A 23,136-nucleotide genomic window follows, 5' to 3' on the forward strand; every position below is an offset into this window, starting at 1 on the left:
ATAAGTTTTTTATCGATAACGTTTTAATCGAAAATTTTCGAAAGTTGTGTTATGAAAACGATTGAAAAAAGTTGTCAATTTATCAAAAATTCTTATATTATGCTTCAATTTAAAAAAGTATATATACAAAGTATTATGTTTATGAACTAAATACGGTGAGTGTAATTGTTTAAACCTTGTGCGTTAGCTTGTTTTTGTGCGTTATTGTGCGTTAACCTGTTTTATCGCACCACCTCACACATCTTATAGTGTTATCATACCACTTCGCACCTTATTATTCAACACTTTTCAAGTGAAAAAGAAAATAAGGCTTTATGAAATACTGTAGCAACAGCTGATATTTATTGATAAAATTATTTTTTTTACAAAAGAATTATTACAAAAAGTTATAAAAATATTGAATTTAAATAAAGCAACATAGAACTAAATAAAAATCCTCTCGCAGAGATGTGTATTGCACAATATCTTTTAAATTAATTAGAAAAATTTACACCTAAACAAAACTTGCAATACGTGAAAAGTTTATTTTAAGAATGAAAACCTGTAAACTTTCGGTATCATCTGAAGAGCGTGAAGATTTTTAATATATTTAACATATTCTCTATTCAGACCAATCATCGTCATCGAATTCATCTTCGTCCTCATCGTCATCATCATTATCTAATATTTATTTTAAATAAAATTTATTGACTATTCATTATGTGTTTTATATTTTTATAACAAATTTTATTATCAAATAAATAGGGTTTATAGTAGTAATTAACTAAAATAGTATTTTACCGGAAACTTGAATGTGAGCAGAGCGCATGGCTAATGCTTTTGCAAGTGCACCGGCCATTCCTTCAAGTTGATCATCGTCTGCTACACTTGTACGGTCTGATTGCGAAACCTACACACAAAAAAAACAGTTAATAGACTTTTGAATTATTTTGATTATTCTTAAAATTATTCTAAAAAATATAATAATTTAAAATTAAAATTAATGATAATAAATCAAATAAACAAGTCTGACAAAAAAGATTCATACAGTTTTAAGTTTAGCACCCAGGCGAATTGCATTAAGAAGATCACCTCTTCCATCTCCCGCTTCTTTTTGTTGTGGCTCTACTTTATTTAATTGTCTTCCTTGATGAATTTGATCTAACAAACCTCCTTTTGCTGGTCCTGCAGATGTCGGCTTAGAAACTCCAGGAGGAGGTGGTGGGGGTGGTGCACCTGCAACTGGAACAGGAGGTGGAGGAGGAGGTGCAGGAGCATTTAGAGGTGGAGGAGGCGGCGGAGCAGACATTTGAGGAGGAGGTGGAGGACCTCTTGATACCTGTTGAGGAGGTGGTGGACCTGTTCTTGAGGAAGATGGTGGTGGTGGTGGTGGTGCACTACGAGCTGGTGGACCTTTAACAGTTGTTTCTCTTTCTATAGATTGAGGTATAGGTGGTGCTTGACCACGTGGAGGTACGCCTCGTGATGGTGGTGGTGGAGGAGGAGCAGACCTAGCTGGAGGAGGAGGTGCACCTAAATTTAGCCTTAGTTTATAAACTTTAAATTATTATTTGAAAGCGTCTTCAAAAAAAAAAAATTCAAAAGTGTATTTAAAATATACACAAAAAATTTAAAAAGATAATAGTTCTTTACAGCTTACTTTTACCATAACTATTAGTGAACGTTTAATAAGTAAAATAAATTTTACGGGAAATAGTTATATAAAGTTATATCAACAAAACCTTTTATTTTTGTTTTTGTAGCTTGATCTATCTGATTTTAGATTACGTTTTGTTATTTTGCTAAAATCATGTGTATTTTTTTCATGTAAGAGATTGGGGAGTGGGCTTGTTAACATTTTTTGCTATGTACTTTAAATATAAAACATTTTTAGAATTGTACAATTTTACTCAAAGAAAGATTGTCTTAAGGTTTTTATCCAAGATTTTTATCTGTTGTTTCAAATTTTAAACAATAATATGCAACAACCATAAAATTTGCATTACTGTTTATAATCTGAAAATAAGTCCCAGTTTGATGAACTGGTTTTTAGCCATTCTGTTTAATGTAATCTTCTTCATTATCATAAGTATTTAAACATTTTATTGTCTTCTCAGATTTTTCACTTATCAACCTTTTTTTGTTTCCTAATGGGCTCTTTCAATATTTAAATTTTTCACTTAATTCTCTTTTCGTTATGCAAAATTTTTTTTGCACGATATTTTTTGAACATGCAATTTCTTTTAATCATTGAGGAAATTTAAATCTTGTCAATATTTTTTTTTAAAGTCTTTTTTTATCTTTCAAGATAATATCTCCAATTTTTTTGATTTTCATCAAATACATACTCCTTATTTAAAAACCACATTCTCACATGGTTTTTGTGTTTATATAAATTCTTTCTATTACTTTTTAAGTCAACAATCTTGATTCTAAATTGCAAATCAAAAGCAGAAGAATTCATTAAAGATAAAAAACTAAAAACATTAAAGATAAAAAACTAAAAACATCTTGATAACTTTAATCATGAAAATAAATTATATATTATTAAGTCAATTTAAATTTGGACTGAATTGTAAATTCATAAGCACTTTACTATAATATAGTAAACATCTGATATGGTAGTCATTATTTTCAATCTCCTATTAAATACATTGAACAGTAAAATAATCACAAAGACATCCAGCTATACTTATTGAAGTAATGTTTGGAAAATCAACTTATAACATAATTCAGATTTTTTGTTTAATAAATTTTCTTGATTTAAATGAGTAATTATTTCAAATTTTTCTTGCAAACATCGCATACATTTTTTGGAAATGTTATTATAGGCAGGGGCAGATTTTAGAATAGACCATTGTAAATTAAAATTTTAATTTTTTTCTTTTAAATCCCTAATATATATTGACAGCATAGTCTCGTATGAATAATTGTTGTGTTTAAATGATTGTTTGTGGTTGGCATAACGTTTTTTCCATTCCCTCTCGGTTAAGCCAATATATTGTTTATCAGGGTTATTTTGTGAGGAAACAATGCACTTGTAAATTACATTTTTCGAAAGGCATTTTCCATTTAGAGGGCAATCTATTTTTTGTTTACAATTACAATAATCATCAGTGTTTTTTTCTTTTATATGTTCATTTTTATTAATTAACGCGTAGTTGTGGCCTTTTATAGTTCTTTCTAAATTTTTTGTACAACTATAACTTACTTTAATGGTATTTCTGTTAAAAATCTTATGTAATTTATTAGAGGGAGGAAAACGTTAGTCAACTAATTTTAGAAAAATTTTACCTATATTTGTTGAAACATTTTTGCTGTACGGGGGGTTGAACCAAAATATGTTTCTATTTCTATTACGCTTTTTTGCAATTTTCTTTTCAAATTTTAGCTCGAAATTTTGAAAGCCACTTTTTTTAAGGGCATCTTCATAAACGCGTTTAGAGGAGTTAAAAATATTTTCATTAGAAGAGTTTTGGTTTAGCCTATTGTTAATTGAAATTGAAATTTGTTTTAGAATTTGAGAGGGATGGTTCGAATTAACATTAATATACAATAATTCGTCATTAGGTTTTTTGTAGGGCTTATAGGAACTTTCTGAGAGGTTAAATGTGACATCAAGAAAATTCATTATTTTTAAATTTATATTTATTTCAATTTGGAAGCCAATAATAATATCTTTTCTAATTTTATCGAGCTGTGGCCCTGATTTTTTATGCATTATTATTAAACCGTCGTCGCTATAAATACCTAATTGATTTATTTGAATTATTTTAGCTAGGGTATTTAAAATATATAAACCTACAAATTTGCAAATTTCTGCTCCGTCGTAACTTCCCATTGTTACATCAAAACATTCGTGCGTGGTTTTTTTCTTCCACGTTTCCTTATCAAAATAGAGTAAATTTTTTCTGCAGTGCCTAATTTTTTCCGAATAGAGTTATTAATTTTGTCTAGTTTTATTTTACTAACGTGCCCTAGTTCACTTTTTGAGGGTACTAGTAGCCTACAAGGGAGTTTATTTTGAAAATTTGGTTTGTGATCTTTTAGTGAAACAAACGCTTGCGCTGGTGCAACTGATTCAATTCTCGCATCTAAATTAATATTTTTGGCGATGTTTTGAGCTTCTAAATTAATGGCGTTTTCCAAGTTTTTTGGTGCTTTTGTATAGTTATTAGAAATATTATCGCGCAGTATTTTTTGATGAGTTTCTGAGGTAATTTGGTAAATGTTGCTGGTTTTGTCAGCAAAAACTAAAATTTTAGGGTTCAAGCTATATTAATGTGAATTCGAACCATCCCTCTCAAATTCTAAAACAAATTTCAATTTCAATTAACAATAGGCTAAACCAAAACTCTTCTAATGAAAATATTTTTAACTCCTCTAAACGCGTTTATGAAGATGCCCTTAAAAAAAGTGGCTTTCAAAATTTCGAGCTAAAATTTGAAAAGAAAATTGCAAAAAAGCGTAATAGAAATAGAAACATATTTTGGTTCAACCCCCCGTACAGCAAAAATGTTTCAACAAATATAGGTAAAATTTTTCTAAAATTAGTTGACAAACATTTTCCTCCCTCTAATAAATTACATAAGATTTTTAACAGAAATACCATTAAAGTAAGTTATAGTTGTACAAAAAATTTAGAAAGAACTATAAAAGGCCACAACTACGCGTTAATTAATAAAAATGAACATATAAAAGAAAAAAACACTGATGATTATTGTAATTGTAAACAAAAAATAGATTGCCCTCTAAATGGAAAATGCCTTTCGAAAAATGTAATTTACAAGTGCATTGTTTCCTCACAAAATAACCCTGATAAACAATATATTGGCTTAACCGAGAGGGAATGGAAAAAACGTTATGCCAACCACAAACAATCATTTAAACACAACAATTATTCATACGAGACTATGCTGTCAATATATATTAGGGATTTAAAAGAAAAAAATTAAAATTTTAATTTACAATGGTCTATTCTAAAATCTGCCCCTGCCTATAATAACATTTCCAAAAAATGTATGCGATGTTTGCAAGAAAAATTTGAAATAATTACTCATTTAAATCAAGAAAATTTATTAAACAAAAAATCTGAATTAATTTCAAAATGTAGGCGCGAAAATAAATACCTCTTAAAAAATTATAAAAACAAATAACCAAATTAAACTATATCATTCGAAAGAAAATTATTTAATAATTACTTTTTGTAACTTCCCGTTAACAAAAAAATATAGTAATTAAATATTTTTTTATAATAATTTATAACTTCCTGTAAAATATTTTTTTCTATTAATTGAATTTTTTTTGAGATTCAGTAACTCTTCCTGATGATCCAGCAATGGTGAAACTTAAAGTAGAAGATAAAAGTTAGATAAGTGTTTTTTACTAATTTATAAAAATTTATATTTAAAAAAAGCTCATAAGTTTAGCATGCTGACTCTCTTCAAAGCTTTTGAGGAGAGCTTTTATCTTTTATTGCTAAAAAAAGTTGCATAATATTAAATTTAACTCTCCTTTTTAATAAAATATTAAAAAATAAATTTAAAGTAATATTTTGTATATAAAAATTTTGTTATGATATAGAGATTTTGAATGTTTGTTTTAAATTCATTCATCCTTTTTGTTTAGTTTTTGTATAAAAATTTGCCATGGGAAAAAAAGAAATTAGTCAAGAAATCAAACAGCGTATTATTGGCCTTAATATAGGAGGTTAATCTTAAATTGAAATATCTCAAGTTTTAAAGTGTGTTTTACCTTCATGCGTAACTAGAACTATTGCCAAATTTAATGAACTGGTAGTACTACTGACAAAAAGCGTTCTGGGCAATAAAGAATGAAAAGTACAACTGATGACAATTCTTTTTATAGAATCGCCAGAAAAAATCTTAAATACTCAGCAAAACAGATTGCACAAGAAACAAACCTGGCACTTAAAAACCAAATATTAAGACAAACAGTTTAATAGAAGACTAATAGACCGTAAACTTTGTTGCTGATAAAAATCATGGTGTTTTAAAAAAAAAAGTAAATTTAATTTGGCTGCGTGCTAAACTTTTGAGCAGCTCTGCATATATATATATATATATACACACACACACATATATATATATATATATATATATATATTTTAGTTCGAGTTATTGGGACATTCTATAACACGAACTTTTGCCGATAAGTAAAAAGTTATCAAAGGTAAAAACAATATATTAAAAATTTTAAAATGTTCTATTTTCACTTTGTCTTATAATTGAGACTGCATTGAGCATTTGTTGAAAATCTTTACCACGAAGACTGAAGGCCATATATTTATACAAAACTTGCAGTGCTTCTCAAATATCAGTAACTTTAGGGCAAACTGGATTGATCGCATTATCATCATTATTAGCTTTCTTGCCATCAGCATCATGTTCATTTGCTTAACAATGATGCTGATGATTTGAAATGAAAAAGAAGTTTAGACATGGTATTCGGTGGTAAAAAAATGAGGTTAATAGATTTTAGATTATCAATCGCCAGGTGTGCTAAGTAGTTATCTATTATAAATGCTACTTTCTTTTCTTCTTTTGTAAACTTTGTATCCATATCCCGTATCCACTCTTTAAACAGTGCGCTATCCATACAGCTTTTATTTTTATTAATGTATCTGCTAGGTAAGTGCTTAACTCCTTTAAAGCAGTAAGGTGATTTTGATTTACCTATTACAAGCATGAATTTTATCACCTGCTACATTTGCTGCAGCCATCCTAGTAAAACGAATTTTAATGTGCTTTCCCAATATACAAACCTTAGATCAAAAACTTAGTGACTTATTAAATTGCACATGAAAAAATAATCCAAATTCATCTGCATTGTAAATTTTATCAAGTTTGTACCTGGATAAAATTGTAGGGAGATTTGTTTTATTCCATGACATGGTCATATCACCTGTACAAGAGTTACTTTTTCAATATACCCTCTTGAAAGAAATATTATATCTGTTTTTCCAACAATCAAGCCAACCATCAGGTGCTTGAAATCCTTTGATATTAATCTTTAAAGCAAGCTCTCGCGCTTTTATTTTTAAAATTGATGCTGATAGTGCTACGCTTCTACACCTTACAATTAAAAGCAATTTAAAAGCAAGATTATCTAAATTTGAAAATGTTCCTTCTTTAATTCTTATACATTTTGAATTGCTCCCTTGTGTCTTCATAAATTTGAAAATTTTTTCTTTATTTTTGATCCATGTTGACAGCGTATTTTTTGGAACGCCGTATTTGATAGCAACCTGAGACTTTGACAATACTTCTCTAATTTCCCTTAAAGCAGTGTTCTTTTCTTTGATTGATTTTGTGTTAATTTTTCTATTTACAGTAGACAGTAGCCAATGTAAACATAATACACAACTTTTATAATAATATTCCAATGCATGTTAACATAACTTATACTATGAAACAATTCTAATTTCAAAACTGGTAATATTGTTTACATTGCAATGTATGGCCTTTATTGCAGTTTAAATCAATTTCTTCAAATTTTGATGAGAAACTTGGCTGCGCTTAAAGGCAAAAAGTTAAACTTAATTAAAGAAGAATAATAACTTTTCCTAAGATTTTGTTTCAATTTTTCTTCTAAAGTTTGAGTTATTGGGAGAATATTAACCACAGGAACAGATAAAAGTTCCATTAATGGGGGTTCAAGTTTTCAAGTGATTTATATGAGAAAGTATTAGTGAGGGTTCAAGGGAAACTTGAAAGTACTTCGAGTATAATGTATATAATATTATGTATTATTATTTATATATTATTATGTATATATATACATATGTACATAAATATATATACACTTGCTTCAACTCATTTAATGTTTAAAGTACAGTTTCAAACATTATGCATATATAAAAAATGTCTACAAAACTTGTATTGATAACTGTCTTGCTCTATATAATTATTTGCCATTTACTAATTTTTGACACTTTTGACCAGTAATGGCCACTAGCCATGCATCAGACACAACCGACAGATATTTTCATTGTGAATGAATATAAAGTAATATGGCTTTTAATCTATTGTACCTAACAAGGATAAAAGTAACAAGTTGTGCGGAAAGGAAACTGCATGTGTTACAAAAGCTTATGTAAGTAACCTTAAACAGCTAGAGAACACGCTGAACTTCTCATAATAATAGAAAAAATATATATTAGAAGAAAAAGAAGATTAGAATAAGCTGCAAAAATGCTATCAAAAGTAGCACTTTTTAGCAACCCATATTGAAATATTTTGTGTGCCACAAATGTACCACAGTTTATAAAATATGTGAAATAACTTGCGGATATTTAAAAAAATTAATCCATTAAAAACAATTGAGGGCTTTGTTGACACTTTACAGGTGTTGTCACTTAGCCGTTACTCATATCTTAAGTCAGTATTAAGCACCTGTTTTCCGCACATGACCCCAGACCATTATAGTTGCTATTTAATTTAAAATAAAAAATTTAGAGTCTGGAATTGAAGTCCATTATATTTGATCTCGGAGTACTGAAAAATCAATAAAACTCTGCATCAACGCTTAAGGCTGCATTTAAATTTCTGTAAAACTATAGCTTGTTTGTCTAATACTTTTTTATTATTTAAAAAGGGATTTTGAATTACTCATAAATAAAATTTACCGTCTGCATTTCCAGACTTCTCAAGTTCTTTAGTAGCTTTTTCAATACCCCCATGAGACTCCACAAATTCATAAATAAACTTAGATGTTTCCTCATCTTCAAGCTGCTTCTCAGTTACACCAATTGTATCAAATAATTTTCTCCATTGTGGGTCAATATTATTAATCTAAATTAATGACATATTTTGAATGAATGCAATTATAATAATGAAATGAACAGATCATAAAAATATCTAATCATTATCAAAAATGTTACAAAAAAAAATTAAAGCATACATCAAAGCCTCCTTTAGGGTCCCAACCAACATGTCCAACATGTCTAAACATAAATGTTGCTTAAAATTTAAAATTACAAAACATCTTTTTGTTTTATCATATACTTTTATAATTAAATTGTATAAATTGTTTTTAAAACGTTATTATAGCCAGGGATGCAAAGTATCGGAAGTTTATAGAGATTTTGGGGTCTGGGGCTGGGATCTGGGACTGCTGTGGTTTGAAATTTTCTTTAACTCTTGCTACCGCTGTTTTAACAAAAAAAATTTTGTCGTGACGGCACATTTTTTTGAATAAAATTTAGATAACATAACATTGAAAACAAATTAAAATTCGAATAGTATATCTTTTTAAAAGCGTAACAAAATAAATATCAATAGAAAGCTAAACAAATGAACTTTTTAATTAAATAAGTTTTTAACACGCATCATTGAACAATAAGAAATGCAAAGTACAATGCAAAGTACAAAAGTGTAAAAACCATTGTTTTTATAAATAGTAACTAAAACATAAAGTCTAAAACAAAACTCATTTAATGTATAAAAAGAACATTTTTCTTCAAAAGACCTTATTACTTAGCTAAATACTCATACGCTTCTTCAAGTTAAATTTTACAGTGTTAACGCTGCTTAATTACTTAGCTAAATACTTGTAGTATTTAGCTAAGTAAACTTCTTTAAGTTTTAACGAAGTTTAGTGCTGCTTTACTTTACTAATTACGAACTAAATTTAAAGAAATTTTTTTAATCAAGGATTACTCAAGATTTTTCTTTGCCAAGTGATAACTTATTATAACTACACATTATGATTCATATTTGTACTTGATCATGTGGAGAACTAATTAAACCTAAATAAATTATATGCGTCTAGAATGAAAATTTATGAACAAAACAGGATAAATTATAAAGCATGCTCAAAAGCTGCTACCAGCGGCTTGCGGTCATAATAAAAAAAATCAAAAGCCGCTATCAGCGGCTTGCGGTAGGAAAAGAGTTAAATCATTAAACCAACAGATAAACATTTCCTGATGTAGAATTTAATTCTACAAATGGAGTTTAACTTTTTTTATTATTAGTTTTGATTATAATCTTTGCAGAGGTTAGCCTATTAACATTCTGATTGTCACTATTTACTGTTAGATAAAAATCTTTATATGATAAAGTCTATCCAGATAGGAAACTCTTTATTCTTAATTCATTAAATCTTTCAGGAAAACCTTTTTCTATGTTATGCCTTTTCAGCTATTAAAAGCAAACAAGATTAATCTCCACAAGACCAATCTCCACAAGACCAATCTCCACAAGACCAACCCTAACTATAACAATAATCAAAAACTAATTTAAACTTTTTTTAACAAATGTTTCTCCAAAACCTTAACACTTGGCTAACAACAAAAAGCTCAGGGGGTTCAAATTGGCTCTACACCCCCTCCAGAGGTGTATAATAGATTTGAACCATGATTTAATATTTGCTTTTGTAAAATGTGTTATTTATAATGCTAAATTTAGTGTCACTTGTTTTATTTGTTTTTTCTTTCGTTTTTTTTTTTAAAAAGTTGTTTTTACTTTGCTACTGTGTATGTTTTATATATTAATAGCTGTTATTTAACTTTTTAATAGTTATAAAACATCTGTATTTTAGGGACTAACCATTGGTTTCATCATTTAGCATGAAAAAAAAGAAAAAAAAAGTGTAATATATTTTGTACCATCTAGTTTGTACAAATTATTCATCTTTGGTTTAAAAACACTAGATAATGAAACTATGTAACGAAAACACCATCTATGTTCTTTATGTGATGTGCTAAAAATACTGTGCTATATGTAGAATTCAACATTAGTTGAACTTATGCACATGAACAAGTTTTCGATTTGAATGCTATATGGTTTTTTGATAATACTATACACTTGAACATACTGTATAAACCTTTCTTTGTAATTTTATAATTTATAAGTTATAATTAATATTAGTAATGTAAAAACAAAAGATTTATTTATTTAACTAAACCATAATGATTTTAAATGACAATTTTTAGCAGCTATATTTAGCTCAATTTGATTGGAATAAAATTAATTGCAGCTAAAATTTGATTGCAATAATTTTTATAACTGTTGCATTAAAAATCATAAAAACTAAAATAAAAGTTGTTAATAACCTTACTTGATTTAATTAAGTTAAAGTGAAATTAGAATAAAAAGTTATTTCACACTGTATGCACTTTGAAGTTATTTTACACTGAATGCACTTTGAGTTATTTTACACTGTATGCACTTTGAAGTTATTTTACACTGTATGCACTTTAAAGTTATTTTACACTGTATGTACTTTGAAGTTATTTTACACTGTATACACTTTGAAGTTATTTTACACTGTATGTACTTTGAAGTTATTTTACACTGTATACACTTTGAAGTTATTTTACACTGTATGTACTTTGAAGTTATTTTACACTGTATGTACTTTGAAGTTAGCAAATCCCTAATATAAAGTCGATTTGTACACCAGCTTAATACCTTCAGAAAAATAATTATTTTTTACAACAACAAAAAAGTAATGATATTTTACAGCATATTAAATGTGTGTTTTTTTAAGAATAAGAATAACATAGTAATGCATCTACAGTGCATTTTCAAAAGAAAAATGTGTTAAGTGCTAATAAAAATTGATAAAATATCTGATTTTAACAAAAATTTAAACAGATTGTAGTAGTGAAGAAAGAAAAAAAAAATTTAATTTTAATAATATTAATAAAAGGTTTGATCTCAAATCATATTGAGATTCCAACTCATAAATAAAAGCATATTAAGGTTTAAGAGGTATTTCTGGGCTATCTTTTGTAGTATGCATTGTGATTATGTATGATAAATTCTTAGGAATACTTTTTAAAAATATAATTACCTAAAATCAGATGGAGTACCAATATCTTCTTTTGATAGTTTTACTTTTTTCTTACCAGGTTTCTCTTTCTTTTTCAAATCATTTGAGGATGGCGAAGGACTTATTGTTGGTGCTACCGATGTAGCAACTACACTCTGTGTGTTATCTGAGAAAAGAATTTAGTTATACTCAAACCATAACACCATCATAAACAGTAAGCATTGTTTCCTGAAATGGCAGCTTAAATTTTAAATTTCTTAACTCTACAAAAATAAAAAACTACTTGAATATAAAGCAAACATAAAATATGTAACAACTATGTATATATAAAAACACAAACACATATATCAAGCCTTAACGAATAATTCTCCTTCAATTTAATTAACTTTGATCTAATAAATAAATAACTTTGAAACTTTGATCTTTTTTTAATTCTATGAAGTCAAACAATTTTAAATAAAGACATTTATGCTTTTATTGTTTCTGTTTTATCTTTTATTCATTTTATCATTTGTTAAATTTTTTTTTAGTTTTTATTCTCTTTTCAGTTTATGATTTGTTTTTGTTTTAATTTTAGTTTACATTTTGTTTATTCAGCACATTTTTTAAATGATAAGCAAAACTTGCAAAGAGCTAAAGTTGTCAAAACAAAATATTAAATGCGTGGTCATATAAGGCGTGGTCATATAAGGCCTTTCCTGAGAAGACTTTTTCTGAAATTTAAATGTTTTAAATTAGAAATTATTTTAATTGATAAAAAAAAAAGTAATAATAAAGATATATTTAAAAATATGTTACTAGTTTTTTTTCTTTTGATTTAAAATAATTATAAAAAGTTCAAATTAGTTTTTATATATTTTTTTACTCATTTTTAATTTTTAAAAAGAGTTACAAGCATTTAATTTATAAGAAAATATTAAATAAGATTTAAATAAAATATACAAGTATATTATATCTTATTTTCTTTTATTTAAAATATTTAATGACAGTAAATTTCTTTAGATTGATGTGATTAGCGGTTGTTTTTAAATACTACATCTACTACATTTTTTAATACTTTATCATATTTCATTTTTCTAGTTTTATGTGAGAATTTATAAAATAAGTTAAAATATTAAAGTTTAAATCATAATTTTTAATAATAATAAAAATAATAATTATAAAAATAATAGTAATATAAAGTTTTGTAATGAGATTTTATATCATAATTCAAGATCAAAAAAAATTTTTTTTATTGAGTAATAGCTATTGAGTTGAGTGATAAAAACAGAGTTTACAGTTTTTAAAAAGCAAAAAATTGACCGGATCACATTTGCATATATCTTAACTCACTTAATTCCAATCGTATTATGTATGTTTATATATAAATTAATCACTTAGTTTAAATATAAACATACATAATATGCTCCTGACAAAAGTTATTAAGCAATCTCCTATATCGACTTCAAAAATTGGAAAAATTTAATCTTAACTAATTGTTGAAAAATATTCCAATACAAAATTAACAACTTACAAAATAAAACTAATTGAAAAAAATAGAAAGCTTTAAAAAAAGAATACACTGGAAAACATATTTCCACATAAATAGAACCGAAAAAAGCACACAACAAAATTTAGGTTTAAAAAAAAAAGACACCACCACAATGCAAAGAATTACAAAACTTCAAGACAGAACTAATTAACTAAAAAAGTTTGAGAAATCCCTAAGCCAATTTCAAAAAAAAAAGAGAACGTATCAAAGATTAAATCTAACCCTAATATCCTAATACTTGCCGACAAAACCAACAACATTTAACAATTATCCTCTGCAGATTACTCTAAACTACTAAAAGAAAACATCACAAAAACATACAAAAACCCTCTAAAAAACTAGAAAATTTAATCAAACTCAAAGAAAAAAGCATAGCAATTAAACTAAATATAAACAAAGAAATCGCAAAGAAGTCACAAGCATTCATTACATTAAAAGACCACAAAAACAATTTTGATAATCAAAAACCTTGCCGCCTATTAAATCTGGCAAAAAGTGATGTCAACGTTGTCAACAAAACAAACCTAAATAAAATCAACAAAGATATAAAAAACAAATTAAAACTAAACCAATGGAAAAACACTGCAGCAGTAATCAAATGATTTACAAGCATAAACGACAAGCAACACTGTGTATTTATTCAACATCAATGTATTAACTCAACATCTATGAATTTTATTCATCCATCACAAAAGACATACTAAAGAATGCTTTATTATTTCCAAAACATCACACTAAAATCAGCAACAAAAAAATTAGGGTCATAAATCATTGCAGAAAATCATTATTACTCAATTATGAAACATGAAAAAAAAAGGTGTATAACAATTGATTTAACCTCAAATGGGATGTTTTAATTGAGCTGAAGTGTGTGAACTGGTGGGTTTATACATTCTAGACTCTCTATCTAGAACAATTATTTAAAATAGTATAGGCCTTTACAGAGAGAAAGATTAATGGTAATGCGCAAAAACTGCAGCAAAGTTGGACAAGTTTAAAAAAAATATGGAGAGATTTAAAAACATTGCATTTCAAATAGAGATTCAAACCAATTTAAAGAGCGTTAATTTTCTTGATGTAACTTTCAATCTTTAAAAAATGACCAACTACTCTACATTCACACTGAATCAAGCCACCCACCTCAAATTCTTCAGCAGATCCCTCTCTCTATTAATGATCTACTACCATAAAATTCTTTGGATAAAAAAATATTTCACTCATCAAAAACAAAATATAAAAAAGCACTTAAACAAAACGGTTTTAAAAACTTTTATTTCAAGTACAACCCAAATAACGACACCTCCTAAAAAAAAAAGAAACATAATTTGGTTTAAAAAAAAGAGCCCCTGCTTACAATAACACAACAAAAAAATGAAAAACAAATATTTTTACTTTTTAAAAATGTTGATTTTCAAATGCCGTCACAAAAACAAATTTCTATTAAACAACCACAAACCTTAAGATTAGATATACGCACTTATAACAATAGCTTTTCTATATACCTTTTTATGTATAGTAACTAGTTTTACATAACTATTTTTCCATTTGTATATAATTATTTTAACCAAAAAATTATGTTGGTATTTCACATGATGATTGCAATAGCATTAAACTTAAAGTTGTGAAATATATATATATATATATATATATATATATATATATATATATATATATATATATATATATATATATATATATATATATATATATATATATATATGTATCCCTCAAAATTAGGATTACTGAGCTAAAAGTGTTTGAGGCAAAAAATTGCCGATCTTGTTAAATAGTTTTATAGTAAGTTTTTACATATGTACAGTAAATTTTTTTTGTCAAACTCTAACAGTTTAAGTTTGGTAATTTATTGACGCCATTTTTCTTAATTCCGAGGACTGTATATATATATACATATATATATATATATACATATATGTATATATATATACATATATATATACATATATATATATATACATATATACATATATATATATATATATATATATATATATACATATATATATATATATATATATATATATATATATATATATATATATATATATATATATATATATGTATATATATATATATATATGTATATATATATATATATATATATATATATATATATATATATACATATATATATATACATATATATATTGTGTGTTTAAGAGTGTTCAATACTATTAAATAATAAAACAATATTCATTTATTTATTTAAAATGAATAAAAACAAATTTTGGAACTCTGAGTTTCATGCTTTTCAGCAAACATCAGCCATTGTGCATTTTGTCACTTAAAAGCAGTTTGAAAGTTACAAATTAAAATTATAGTGAAACAAGTTCTGACGTTACAAAAACAAAACACAACAAAAAGATGTCAAAGGTTTTAGTCCCTGGTGTTAAATAAGGATAGTAAAAATTTCTTTGAATGTAGGAACTTTGATATTATTTCATATCTTTTATTAAGTAAATTTTCTTTTTTGTATGATAATATATGAAATTTCTTGCGCAGACAAAAATTACAAACTTTTAATGCTTGATTGTAGGGCTAACATCATGCTATTATCTTCTATGTAATCACAGGTTTTATATTTTTAGATTTTAGCTTCCATATTTCTTTGGAAAGTTCAGTGTATTTTTATATTTGGGTGCATTGAAAGATTTAAGATGGTTGGCACATCTTAATTTTAATGTGGTTTCACTTATACCGAAATAAACTTTATTTTTGAACTCAGGATCTCCAGAGCTTACAGTGGTTTTGTATACAACATTGTTAGAAAGGCATTGGTTATTTAATGGACAAACTTTTTTGTCTATGCAGTTGCATTTTTTTGATGTTAAATTTTTATTGCGTTGTAAAATTTGAAATATATTATAATATTCAACCCTTGGAATTAGGCAAAATAAGGTCAGCAATAAACTGCTGATCTCAAACTGTTAGAGGTTGGCATTAGGTCGGCAAAAAAAATTTGACACAAAGAGGTTACCATAAAATATAGAAACAAGGTCGGCAATTTTTGCCGACCTCAAACACTTTCAGGTCGACATTGCGGAATAACAACCCTAATTCTGATTGTTGAATATTGTATATATATTTATGTATATGTGTGTATATATATATATATATATATATATATATATATATATATATATATATATATATATATATATATATATATATATATATATATATATATACATATATTAATATATATACACACATATATATAGCACCTAAAATAAAAAAAGTTGAGAGTGTTTAGTCAAATATAATAAAATAAAAATTAATTTTTATTTCATGCAATTAAAGTTTAGACCATTGCAAAGTGGGATGGTTACATACAAAAGGGTGGCCAAAATTATTTTCTTAACACCTGCACAAAATTATTATTATTTTTTAATTTTCAAAAATTTCTTAAAACATAAAAACACAATCTATGAATTCAATCAATCTTTCTTGAAAGAAAAATTGTTCCAAACTATTTTACATTTGAAAAACGATAAGCAGTTGAGGTGAGAAAAAAAGTAAGAATTAATAGAGGTTCAACCCTGGCTAAATATTAGATATTGACAGCAAGAATTTATAAAGTACTAAATGTTAATCATCAACTCAAAGCCAAGGTATAGTATTACAATTTTCTACCATTTACTAAATATTTTTATAAAAAATAAGAGATGGTCAGTGTAGAACAGACTTAACATGACCCATATTTTGGGTCAAGAGAGCTAGTATATATACATAAAAGCAACAAAAAAATATATTAAAATACAACTTACAGTTTACAGGCTGTGCAACACCTCTGTTAGTTGGAGCTTCTCTTTTAACTGTAGTTCCACGTCGCTCTATATTGAAATTTCTTACTGTATAACAATATGGTGCATTATTTTTTTAAACTTTTTGTTTAACATTAAAGTCAAAAATATAAAAAATATTATAACAAACATTTTGTAAGTTCTTGGACCTGATCTACCATAATCCAAAAAAAATGTCCTTAATAAGTATTTTTTTAAAATCTAATAAATAGACATAAATATGTAACCATATAAATAAATGCGTAAATAAAAATACGTAATGGTAGAGTCTTCATAGACATTTCTCACATCTAGGAAGAACTAACTGATTATTTAAACTTAAGGCATTTATTTCATAAGATAAAATAAATGAATAAAAATTTATAACATAAGATCAATCAATAAAAACTTTGAAGCTTTTAGACATTTTTATTATTCTATAATTTTTTTTGATACTACATATATCTCAGAAACTTGGGAAGATGCAAAACTGTCTTGGTCAAAAAATTCTTTGAACAATTTATCATTTGCAATTGAAATAATAAAAAAATTCGTTTATGAAACATACACATACGATTGCGCCTATGACAAATATGTTGCATGCAAAGGTATAAAACAGTTTGAAAAACATTTGCGAACTGTTGATACACTTTACTTTAATGTGTTTTGGGACGAGTGAAGAAAACCAGAAACTTAAACATATGCAAGCATTAAAAAGATTCTAAAGAAGTTTTAATAGAACTTGTTTTATTTTAATAGAACTTGTTCAGCACATATCATTTAATGAATTTATGCTTGATAAATTCATTAAATACGCATTTGTAAAGAAAAAACCAACCATTAATTTTCAAAAAATTGTTGTTTCAATGATTATTGATTCTAAAACTGCATTAATCCAAATTGACTAGGCTGAAAAAGCTAACATAAACCATAAGCAGCACATTTTGATCAAAACTAAATTTTATTTATGAGCATTGCAGTTTGGGACATTAAAAACTTTTTGCTATGGTTTCTGATTTAACTGATCATACAAAATTTTCAGTTATACCATACATCAACAAAATCCCTTTACTAATCAAAGATATGCACATGTTTAGTGACAATGTCACTTCTCAATTTAAAAATTTCTTATTTTGTTCAGAATGATAACATTGAACAACTATGCTATTTTTACTGGAGTTCATTAAATGTGACTTTTTTTATGTTTGCCAAATGAACAAATGGAAATCTAATTAGCCTAGCCAGAAATGAAGCTTTTGAAAAAATAAAACTTACTTCCACATTGCATCAATTAACTGTTTTAATTTTTACCTTCCGTCAGTGTTGAGACAATAAAATTGTATTTGACTTATAAAATTTCATACATAAAGTTATTATTATATAATTATTATTATATTAACTTATATTGTAAAATTTTTCAGGATTATTTAAGAGTAATGAAAAAAATTCTGAGTTATAGGAAAACAATTATTAGAGAAAATCTCTCCACATGATATGGCACTGAACTCTGGGAATAGCCATATATGTATATAATAGCAAATGTTAAAACTTCGTTTAAAGCGTTTACATTAGTTGCAGTTCCCATTTTTGTTCTTCAAATTTTTAACTTAATCTATTTAGATTAAAATTTTCTTGCTAATAGTTACTCTAAACAAAACCTAAAACATTATACTGTTGCAATCAAGTCAATGATTATTCTTCTGTTTTTAAAACAACACTTATGCAACGCTAGAAATGTAATACAACTTGTAAACATTTAATAGCCACAACAATCAAAGTGTTTGGATACTTTAAAATTATTGTTTCTCTACTGTTTATTACAAAAATTGATATTTTACAAAACATTTGCTTAAAAAAACAAAAACTGAAAAAATCTTTTTCATGTTGACAACTTATAGACTAACTCATTTATTATAACTTATAGACTAACAATTAATATAACTTATAAAAACTTTTCTAACCTGTTTTTCGTTGCTCTTTTGCTCTGAGTTTTTCTTCCACTTTTTGACGAAAATGATTTGCTTCTTGTGGATCAGCAAAATTTAGGCCAGCAACAAAATTCTAAATTCAATCTTAAAATAAATAACTTAGTTGATAAAGATTTATTATGACTTCAAAAATATGATATTAAATATTGATATTAAATTCTGTCAAAGTATATATAAAATAAAAAATACTAGAAAAAACTACTTAATAATGAATAAGAAAATTTCTTAAAAGCATTGAAATTCAATAAAACTTACACATTTTTAAAAAAAACTAAATTTATCATTTTAGGTGGAAAAGAATAAAATCAGTGAGAAATTTTTAATTTTACTTAAGAATTCAAATTTTAGTTGATAACTTTGAACAGTTTATTTTTTTTGTGTGTGTGAAAAGTCAACTGTCTATGTGCAAGTTTATTGACTTTTTATTATTTATTATTATTGCTTACTCACTTTTATTTATGTTTGAGAGGGTAACTATTTGCAAAAAGTTATTGAACGATTTTTAATAATAATTATAAACAATTTATAAATAAATTTTTTGATTGTAATAGTTGACAAGAAGCCATGCTGATTTGACAGCCATGCTGATAAGGTTCTTAACAATAATATTGCCTACAGGCCTCACCCAATGTTGATCTAAAGTATTTAAAAAAAAAATAATCATAAGCACTTTTTGAAAGTATGAAAAAAAAATTATCCATTTGAAAAAAAAATTTATCCTTTGTATAATACAATATGTATTATTCAGTGGATAATATCATTTTTATACACGAATTAAGCTAATTGGGCTAAATACTTTACTCTTATCTAAGATTTTTTCAATTAAGCTATGAGCATAATCAACTTCTTGCACAAGAGAATATTTTTTTGTAGTTGTCTTAATCTGTATATTTTTTAGCATTAAGCCTTTAAAGCAAAAGCAAAAGCAAATATTGAATTTCTATTTTGTGGTACACATGAGTCAGGCCAAAGAATGACTTCTGTTACATTTGGATGTTCTAAAACTAACCGCCTTAAAACCTTTACCAACACTGCTGCAATACAATTAGCAGTTCTACCACCAGTATACTCACTCTGCACACAACTGTAAACTTTGTTATCTATTAAATCCATTGAATTTTGTTATCTATTGAACAGTGAGATTAAAAAGTGGTTTCTCCATATTCATTTTATTCTCTTCACAGCAGTCACATCTGTCTGAGTATGGTCTTGAAAAACCTATATTAAATTCAGTATTAAACATTTCTCTCTTTGCTTATGTGGCTTAACATATTGAACTCCTTTTTTTGCCAAATGTTCAGTATATAAGTTATAAGTTAATGACAAACTTAACTTATTTTTGAGATATTCTTTTTTGGTAGTGCTCCTACAATAATGAGATTCAATACGTGAAAACAAATTTATGTGAGATGAACTTTATCCAACAATGTTTGTGACAATAATGCACTCTTGCTTGAGAAATGCAATAAATTACTAGGAAAAACTTTTTACAAACTTGGTGAATAGTGCTGTCGTTTTCCATAAAATATTGATAAGAATACTTTCTTCGGGGTAATTAATACACAATTATTATTAAATTTTAAACAAATTTTTTATTGATTGTATAGAGATAAATTTTTTAAGCAATATTTTTCTAATAAATAAACAAAATAATCACAGTTCGACTTGCGTTATTGAATTACAAAAAAGACATTGGTGCAGTTTCGCGGTCTGTTTGGAGATAAACTAGTTTTTTGTAACACTTTATTTGATTGGAGTTAAAACAATTAAGCATAATAAAACAAGTTATAAGGTGGAGATAGGACAAAGTGAATTCTAAATTAACACATCCCAGGCACATTATTACATAAATCAACAAATCAAAAGATAAAGATTTTGATGCCTTATTGACTGTTTATTGTCAATAAAGCATCAAAATCTTATTTTATCTTGTTTGTAGTTATTTTGATTTTTTATACAAAACTGGAGTTAGAACAAATAAGCACTCAGGTTGCAATATGTTAAAAGATTCGGACATATTTCTTTGAACTCCTCTTTTTTTTTTAATCTCACTTTTATTATCTATTACCACAGCAAATACTTCTTTGTTGCACCTTTTCTTAAGATCTTTAACAACATTTACATTGTTGACTGTTTTTTTATTTGAGCACAATCAGTATGCATAAAGGTTTAGACTTAAATCCATCCTAAGCACTTTGAGCAATAATAAGATCATTACGACTTCCGCATTCAACGTGACAAGCCGTATATTTGTTTTTCTGAATACGTAAGAAACATAATTATTACTATTTTTTTTTTTTAATTTTTATTCAAAATTTTTTTTTTTTTCTTGTTGTTTTGTTTGCAAATTTTTATAAACTTCTCTATTTTTCATTTTTTTTTTTTTTTCAATTTAATTTTTAGTCGATATATATATATATATATATATATATATATATATATATATATATATATATATATATATATATATATATTTGTTCTCTTTACAAAATTTATATAACATAATAAATATAACATAATAAATATATATATTTTTTTTTTTTCTTTCTGAATTGTAAATTTTATTTTACTATTATTGTTATTATTATCCTGTTATTATTTTCATATTTTACATTATTTTTATTTATTCAATATTAATTTCATAAAATCGACACGACGTCATAACAATATTCATGATTAAGCAAGGTAAACTTAGCTGTTAGGAACTATCCGATATTATACGTGATCAAAACGAAACTATTCAAAGACTTATAAAAAGAATTGAATTATTAGAATCGAAAAAAGAAACCGAAAATAGTTCAGCTACATTTTGGTCAAATCTTTATCACAAAAAAAAATCTGCAGAAAAAGCTATTGTTGTAAACTCAATTACCAAAACTATATTATCTGAACAGGAAGAAAAAAAAAAGCGTGAAAAGAACATTATCGTTTTTGGAATTCCAGAATCAAAAAAAATAAATGAACTTGAAAAAAACAACGACGACAAAAAAATAATTGACGAGATATTTGAGGAAATTGGTAAAGGCAATGAAAAACCTATTAAAATAATAAGATTAAAAAACAAAAAAGACTCAAAAACTCCTCCGCCCATTATTGCAGTACTTCCTGAAAACAGCGAACGTAATAAAGTTTTACTTGCCACGAGGGAATTACGCAAAAAGATAAAATATACAAACGTCTTCATTAATCCAGATATGACACTCACCAAAAGGCAAATCGATTCTCAACTTAGAAAAGAAAGAAATAAGAAAAACCAAATACTCCTTGAAAATGAACCAAAATCACCCTTTCGATGGTGCATTAGGCGCAACGAAGTCATCAAACTTAATTTTAGTAAACAAAAAATATAAAAAAACTATACAAAATTTGATTAATTTTCAAACCATTAAAAAAGTTACTGAAATTAAATCTGTCAAAGCTATATACACAAACATCGACTCCTTACTAAATAAACGCCACGAGCTCAAACAAATTGTAAACAATCTGTAACCCGAAATTATTTTTTTAACAGAAACTCTGCCTAAAAATGAAAAAATTGAAGTTAATGATCTCGAGTTTGCTATTGAAAATTACATACTACATACAAATCACAAGAATAGTTTTTGCCGAAGAGGTTTAGCAATATTTATATATAACAAACTGAAGTCATTCCTAATAAACCTAGATAAATTTCCATCTGAATAGCTCAGTTGTGAAATTGCAACGAAAACTTCTAAGTTATTATTAAGTTTATATTACAGATCACCAAATAGTAACGATGAAAACACTAACTGCATAAATCAACACATTGCCAAACTTTCAAACAAATATCCAAACATTCTTATTATAGGAGATTTTAACTACCCAGATATCATCTGGCAAAATCCAAAACAGCCTATCACAAATTCCTCTAAATCAATTAAATTTACTGAAAATATTCGCGATTTTTTTTTAACCCAACATACTTCAAAAGCAACACACATCAGACAAAATCAAAGTCCTTCTACAATTGACCTCTTATTTACTTCTGATGAAAACATGATTTCCTTTTTAACTCATC

At 26.2% G+C, this 23,136-nt stretch overlaps 1 protein-coding gene across 2 annotated transcripts in view; it reads right to left on the bottom strand.

Moving 5' to 3' along the window:
- Positions 1-311: 311 nt before the first annotated feature.
- The window catches only part of LOC100201341 (actin nucleation-promoting factor WASL), a 36,805-nt gene continuing 13,980 nt past the window's right edge, over positions 312-23,136 (bottom strand). The window contains exons 5-12 of one of the 2 annotated variants that reach the window (XM_065810323.1): positions 19,071-19,170; positions 17,095-17,160; positions 11,800-11,944; positions 8,902-8,944; positions 8,627-8,792; positions 1,028-1,512; positions 781-889; positions 312-660 (exon numbers count right to left, since the gene is read on the bottom strand). In XM_065810323.1, coding sequence (XP_065666395.1) covers positions 602-660; positions 781-889; positions 1,028-1,512; positions 8,627-8,792; positions 8,902-8,944; positions 11,800-11,944; positions 17,095-17,160; positions 19,071-19,170 — 1,173 coding nt within the window. In that variant the 3' untranslated portion in view covers positions 312-601. Of the gene's footprint in view, positions 661-780; positions 890-1,027; positions 1,513-8,626; positions 8,793-8,901; positions 8,945-11,799; positions 11,945-17,094; positions 17,179-19,070; positions 19,171-23,136 lie in introns of both variants that reach the window. The other variant, XM_065810322.1, reaches the window with a different exon arrangement.

The sequence above is a fragment of the Hydra vulgaris genome, chromosome 11 (genome assembly GCF_038396675.1).
Source record: "Hydra vulgaris chromosome 11, alternate assembly HydraT2T_AEP".
NCBI classification, from domain to species: Eukaryota; Metazoa; Cnidaria; class Hydrozoa; order Anthoathecata; family Hydridae; genus Hydra; species Hydra vulgaris.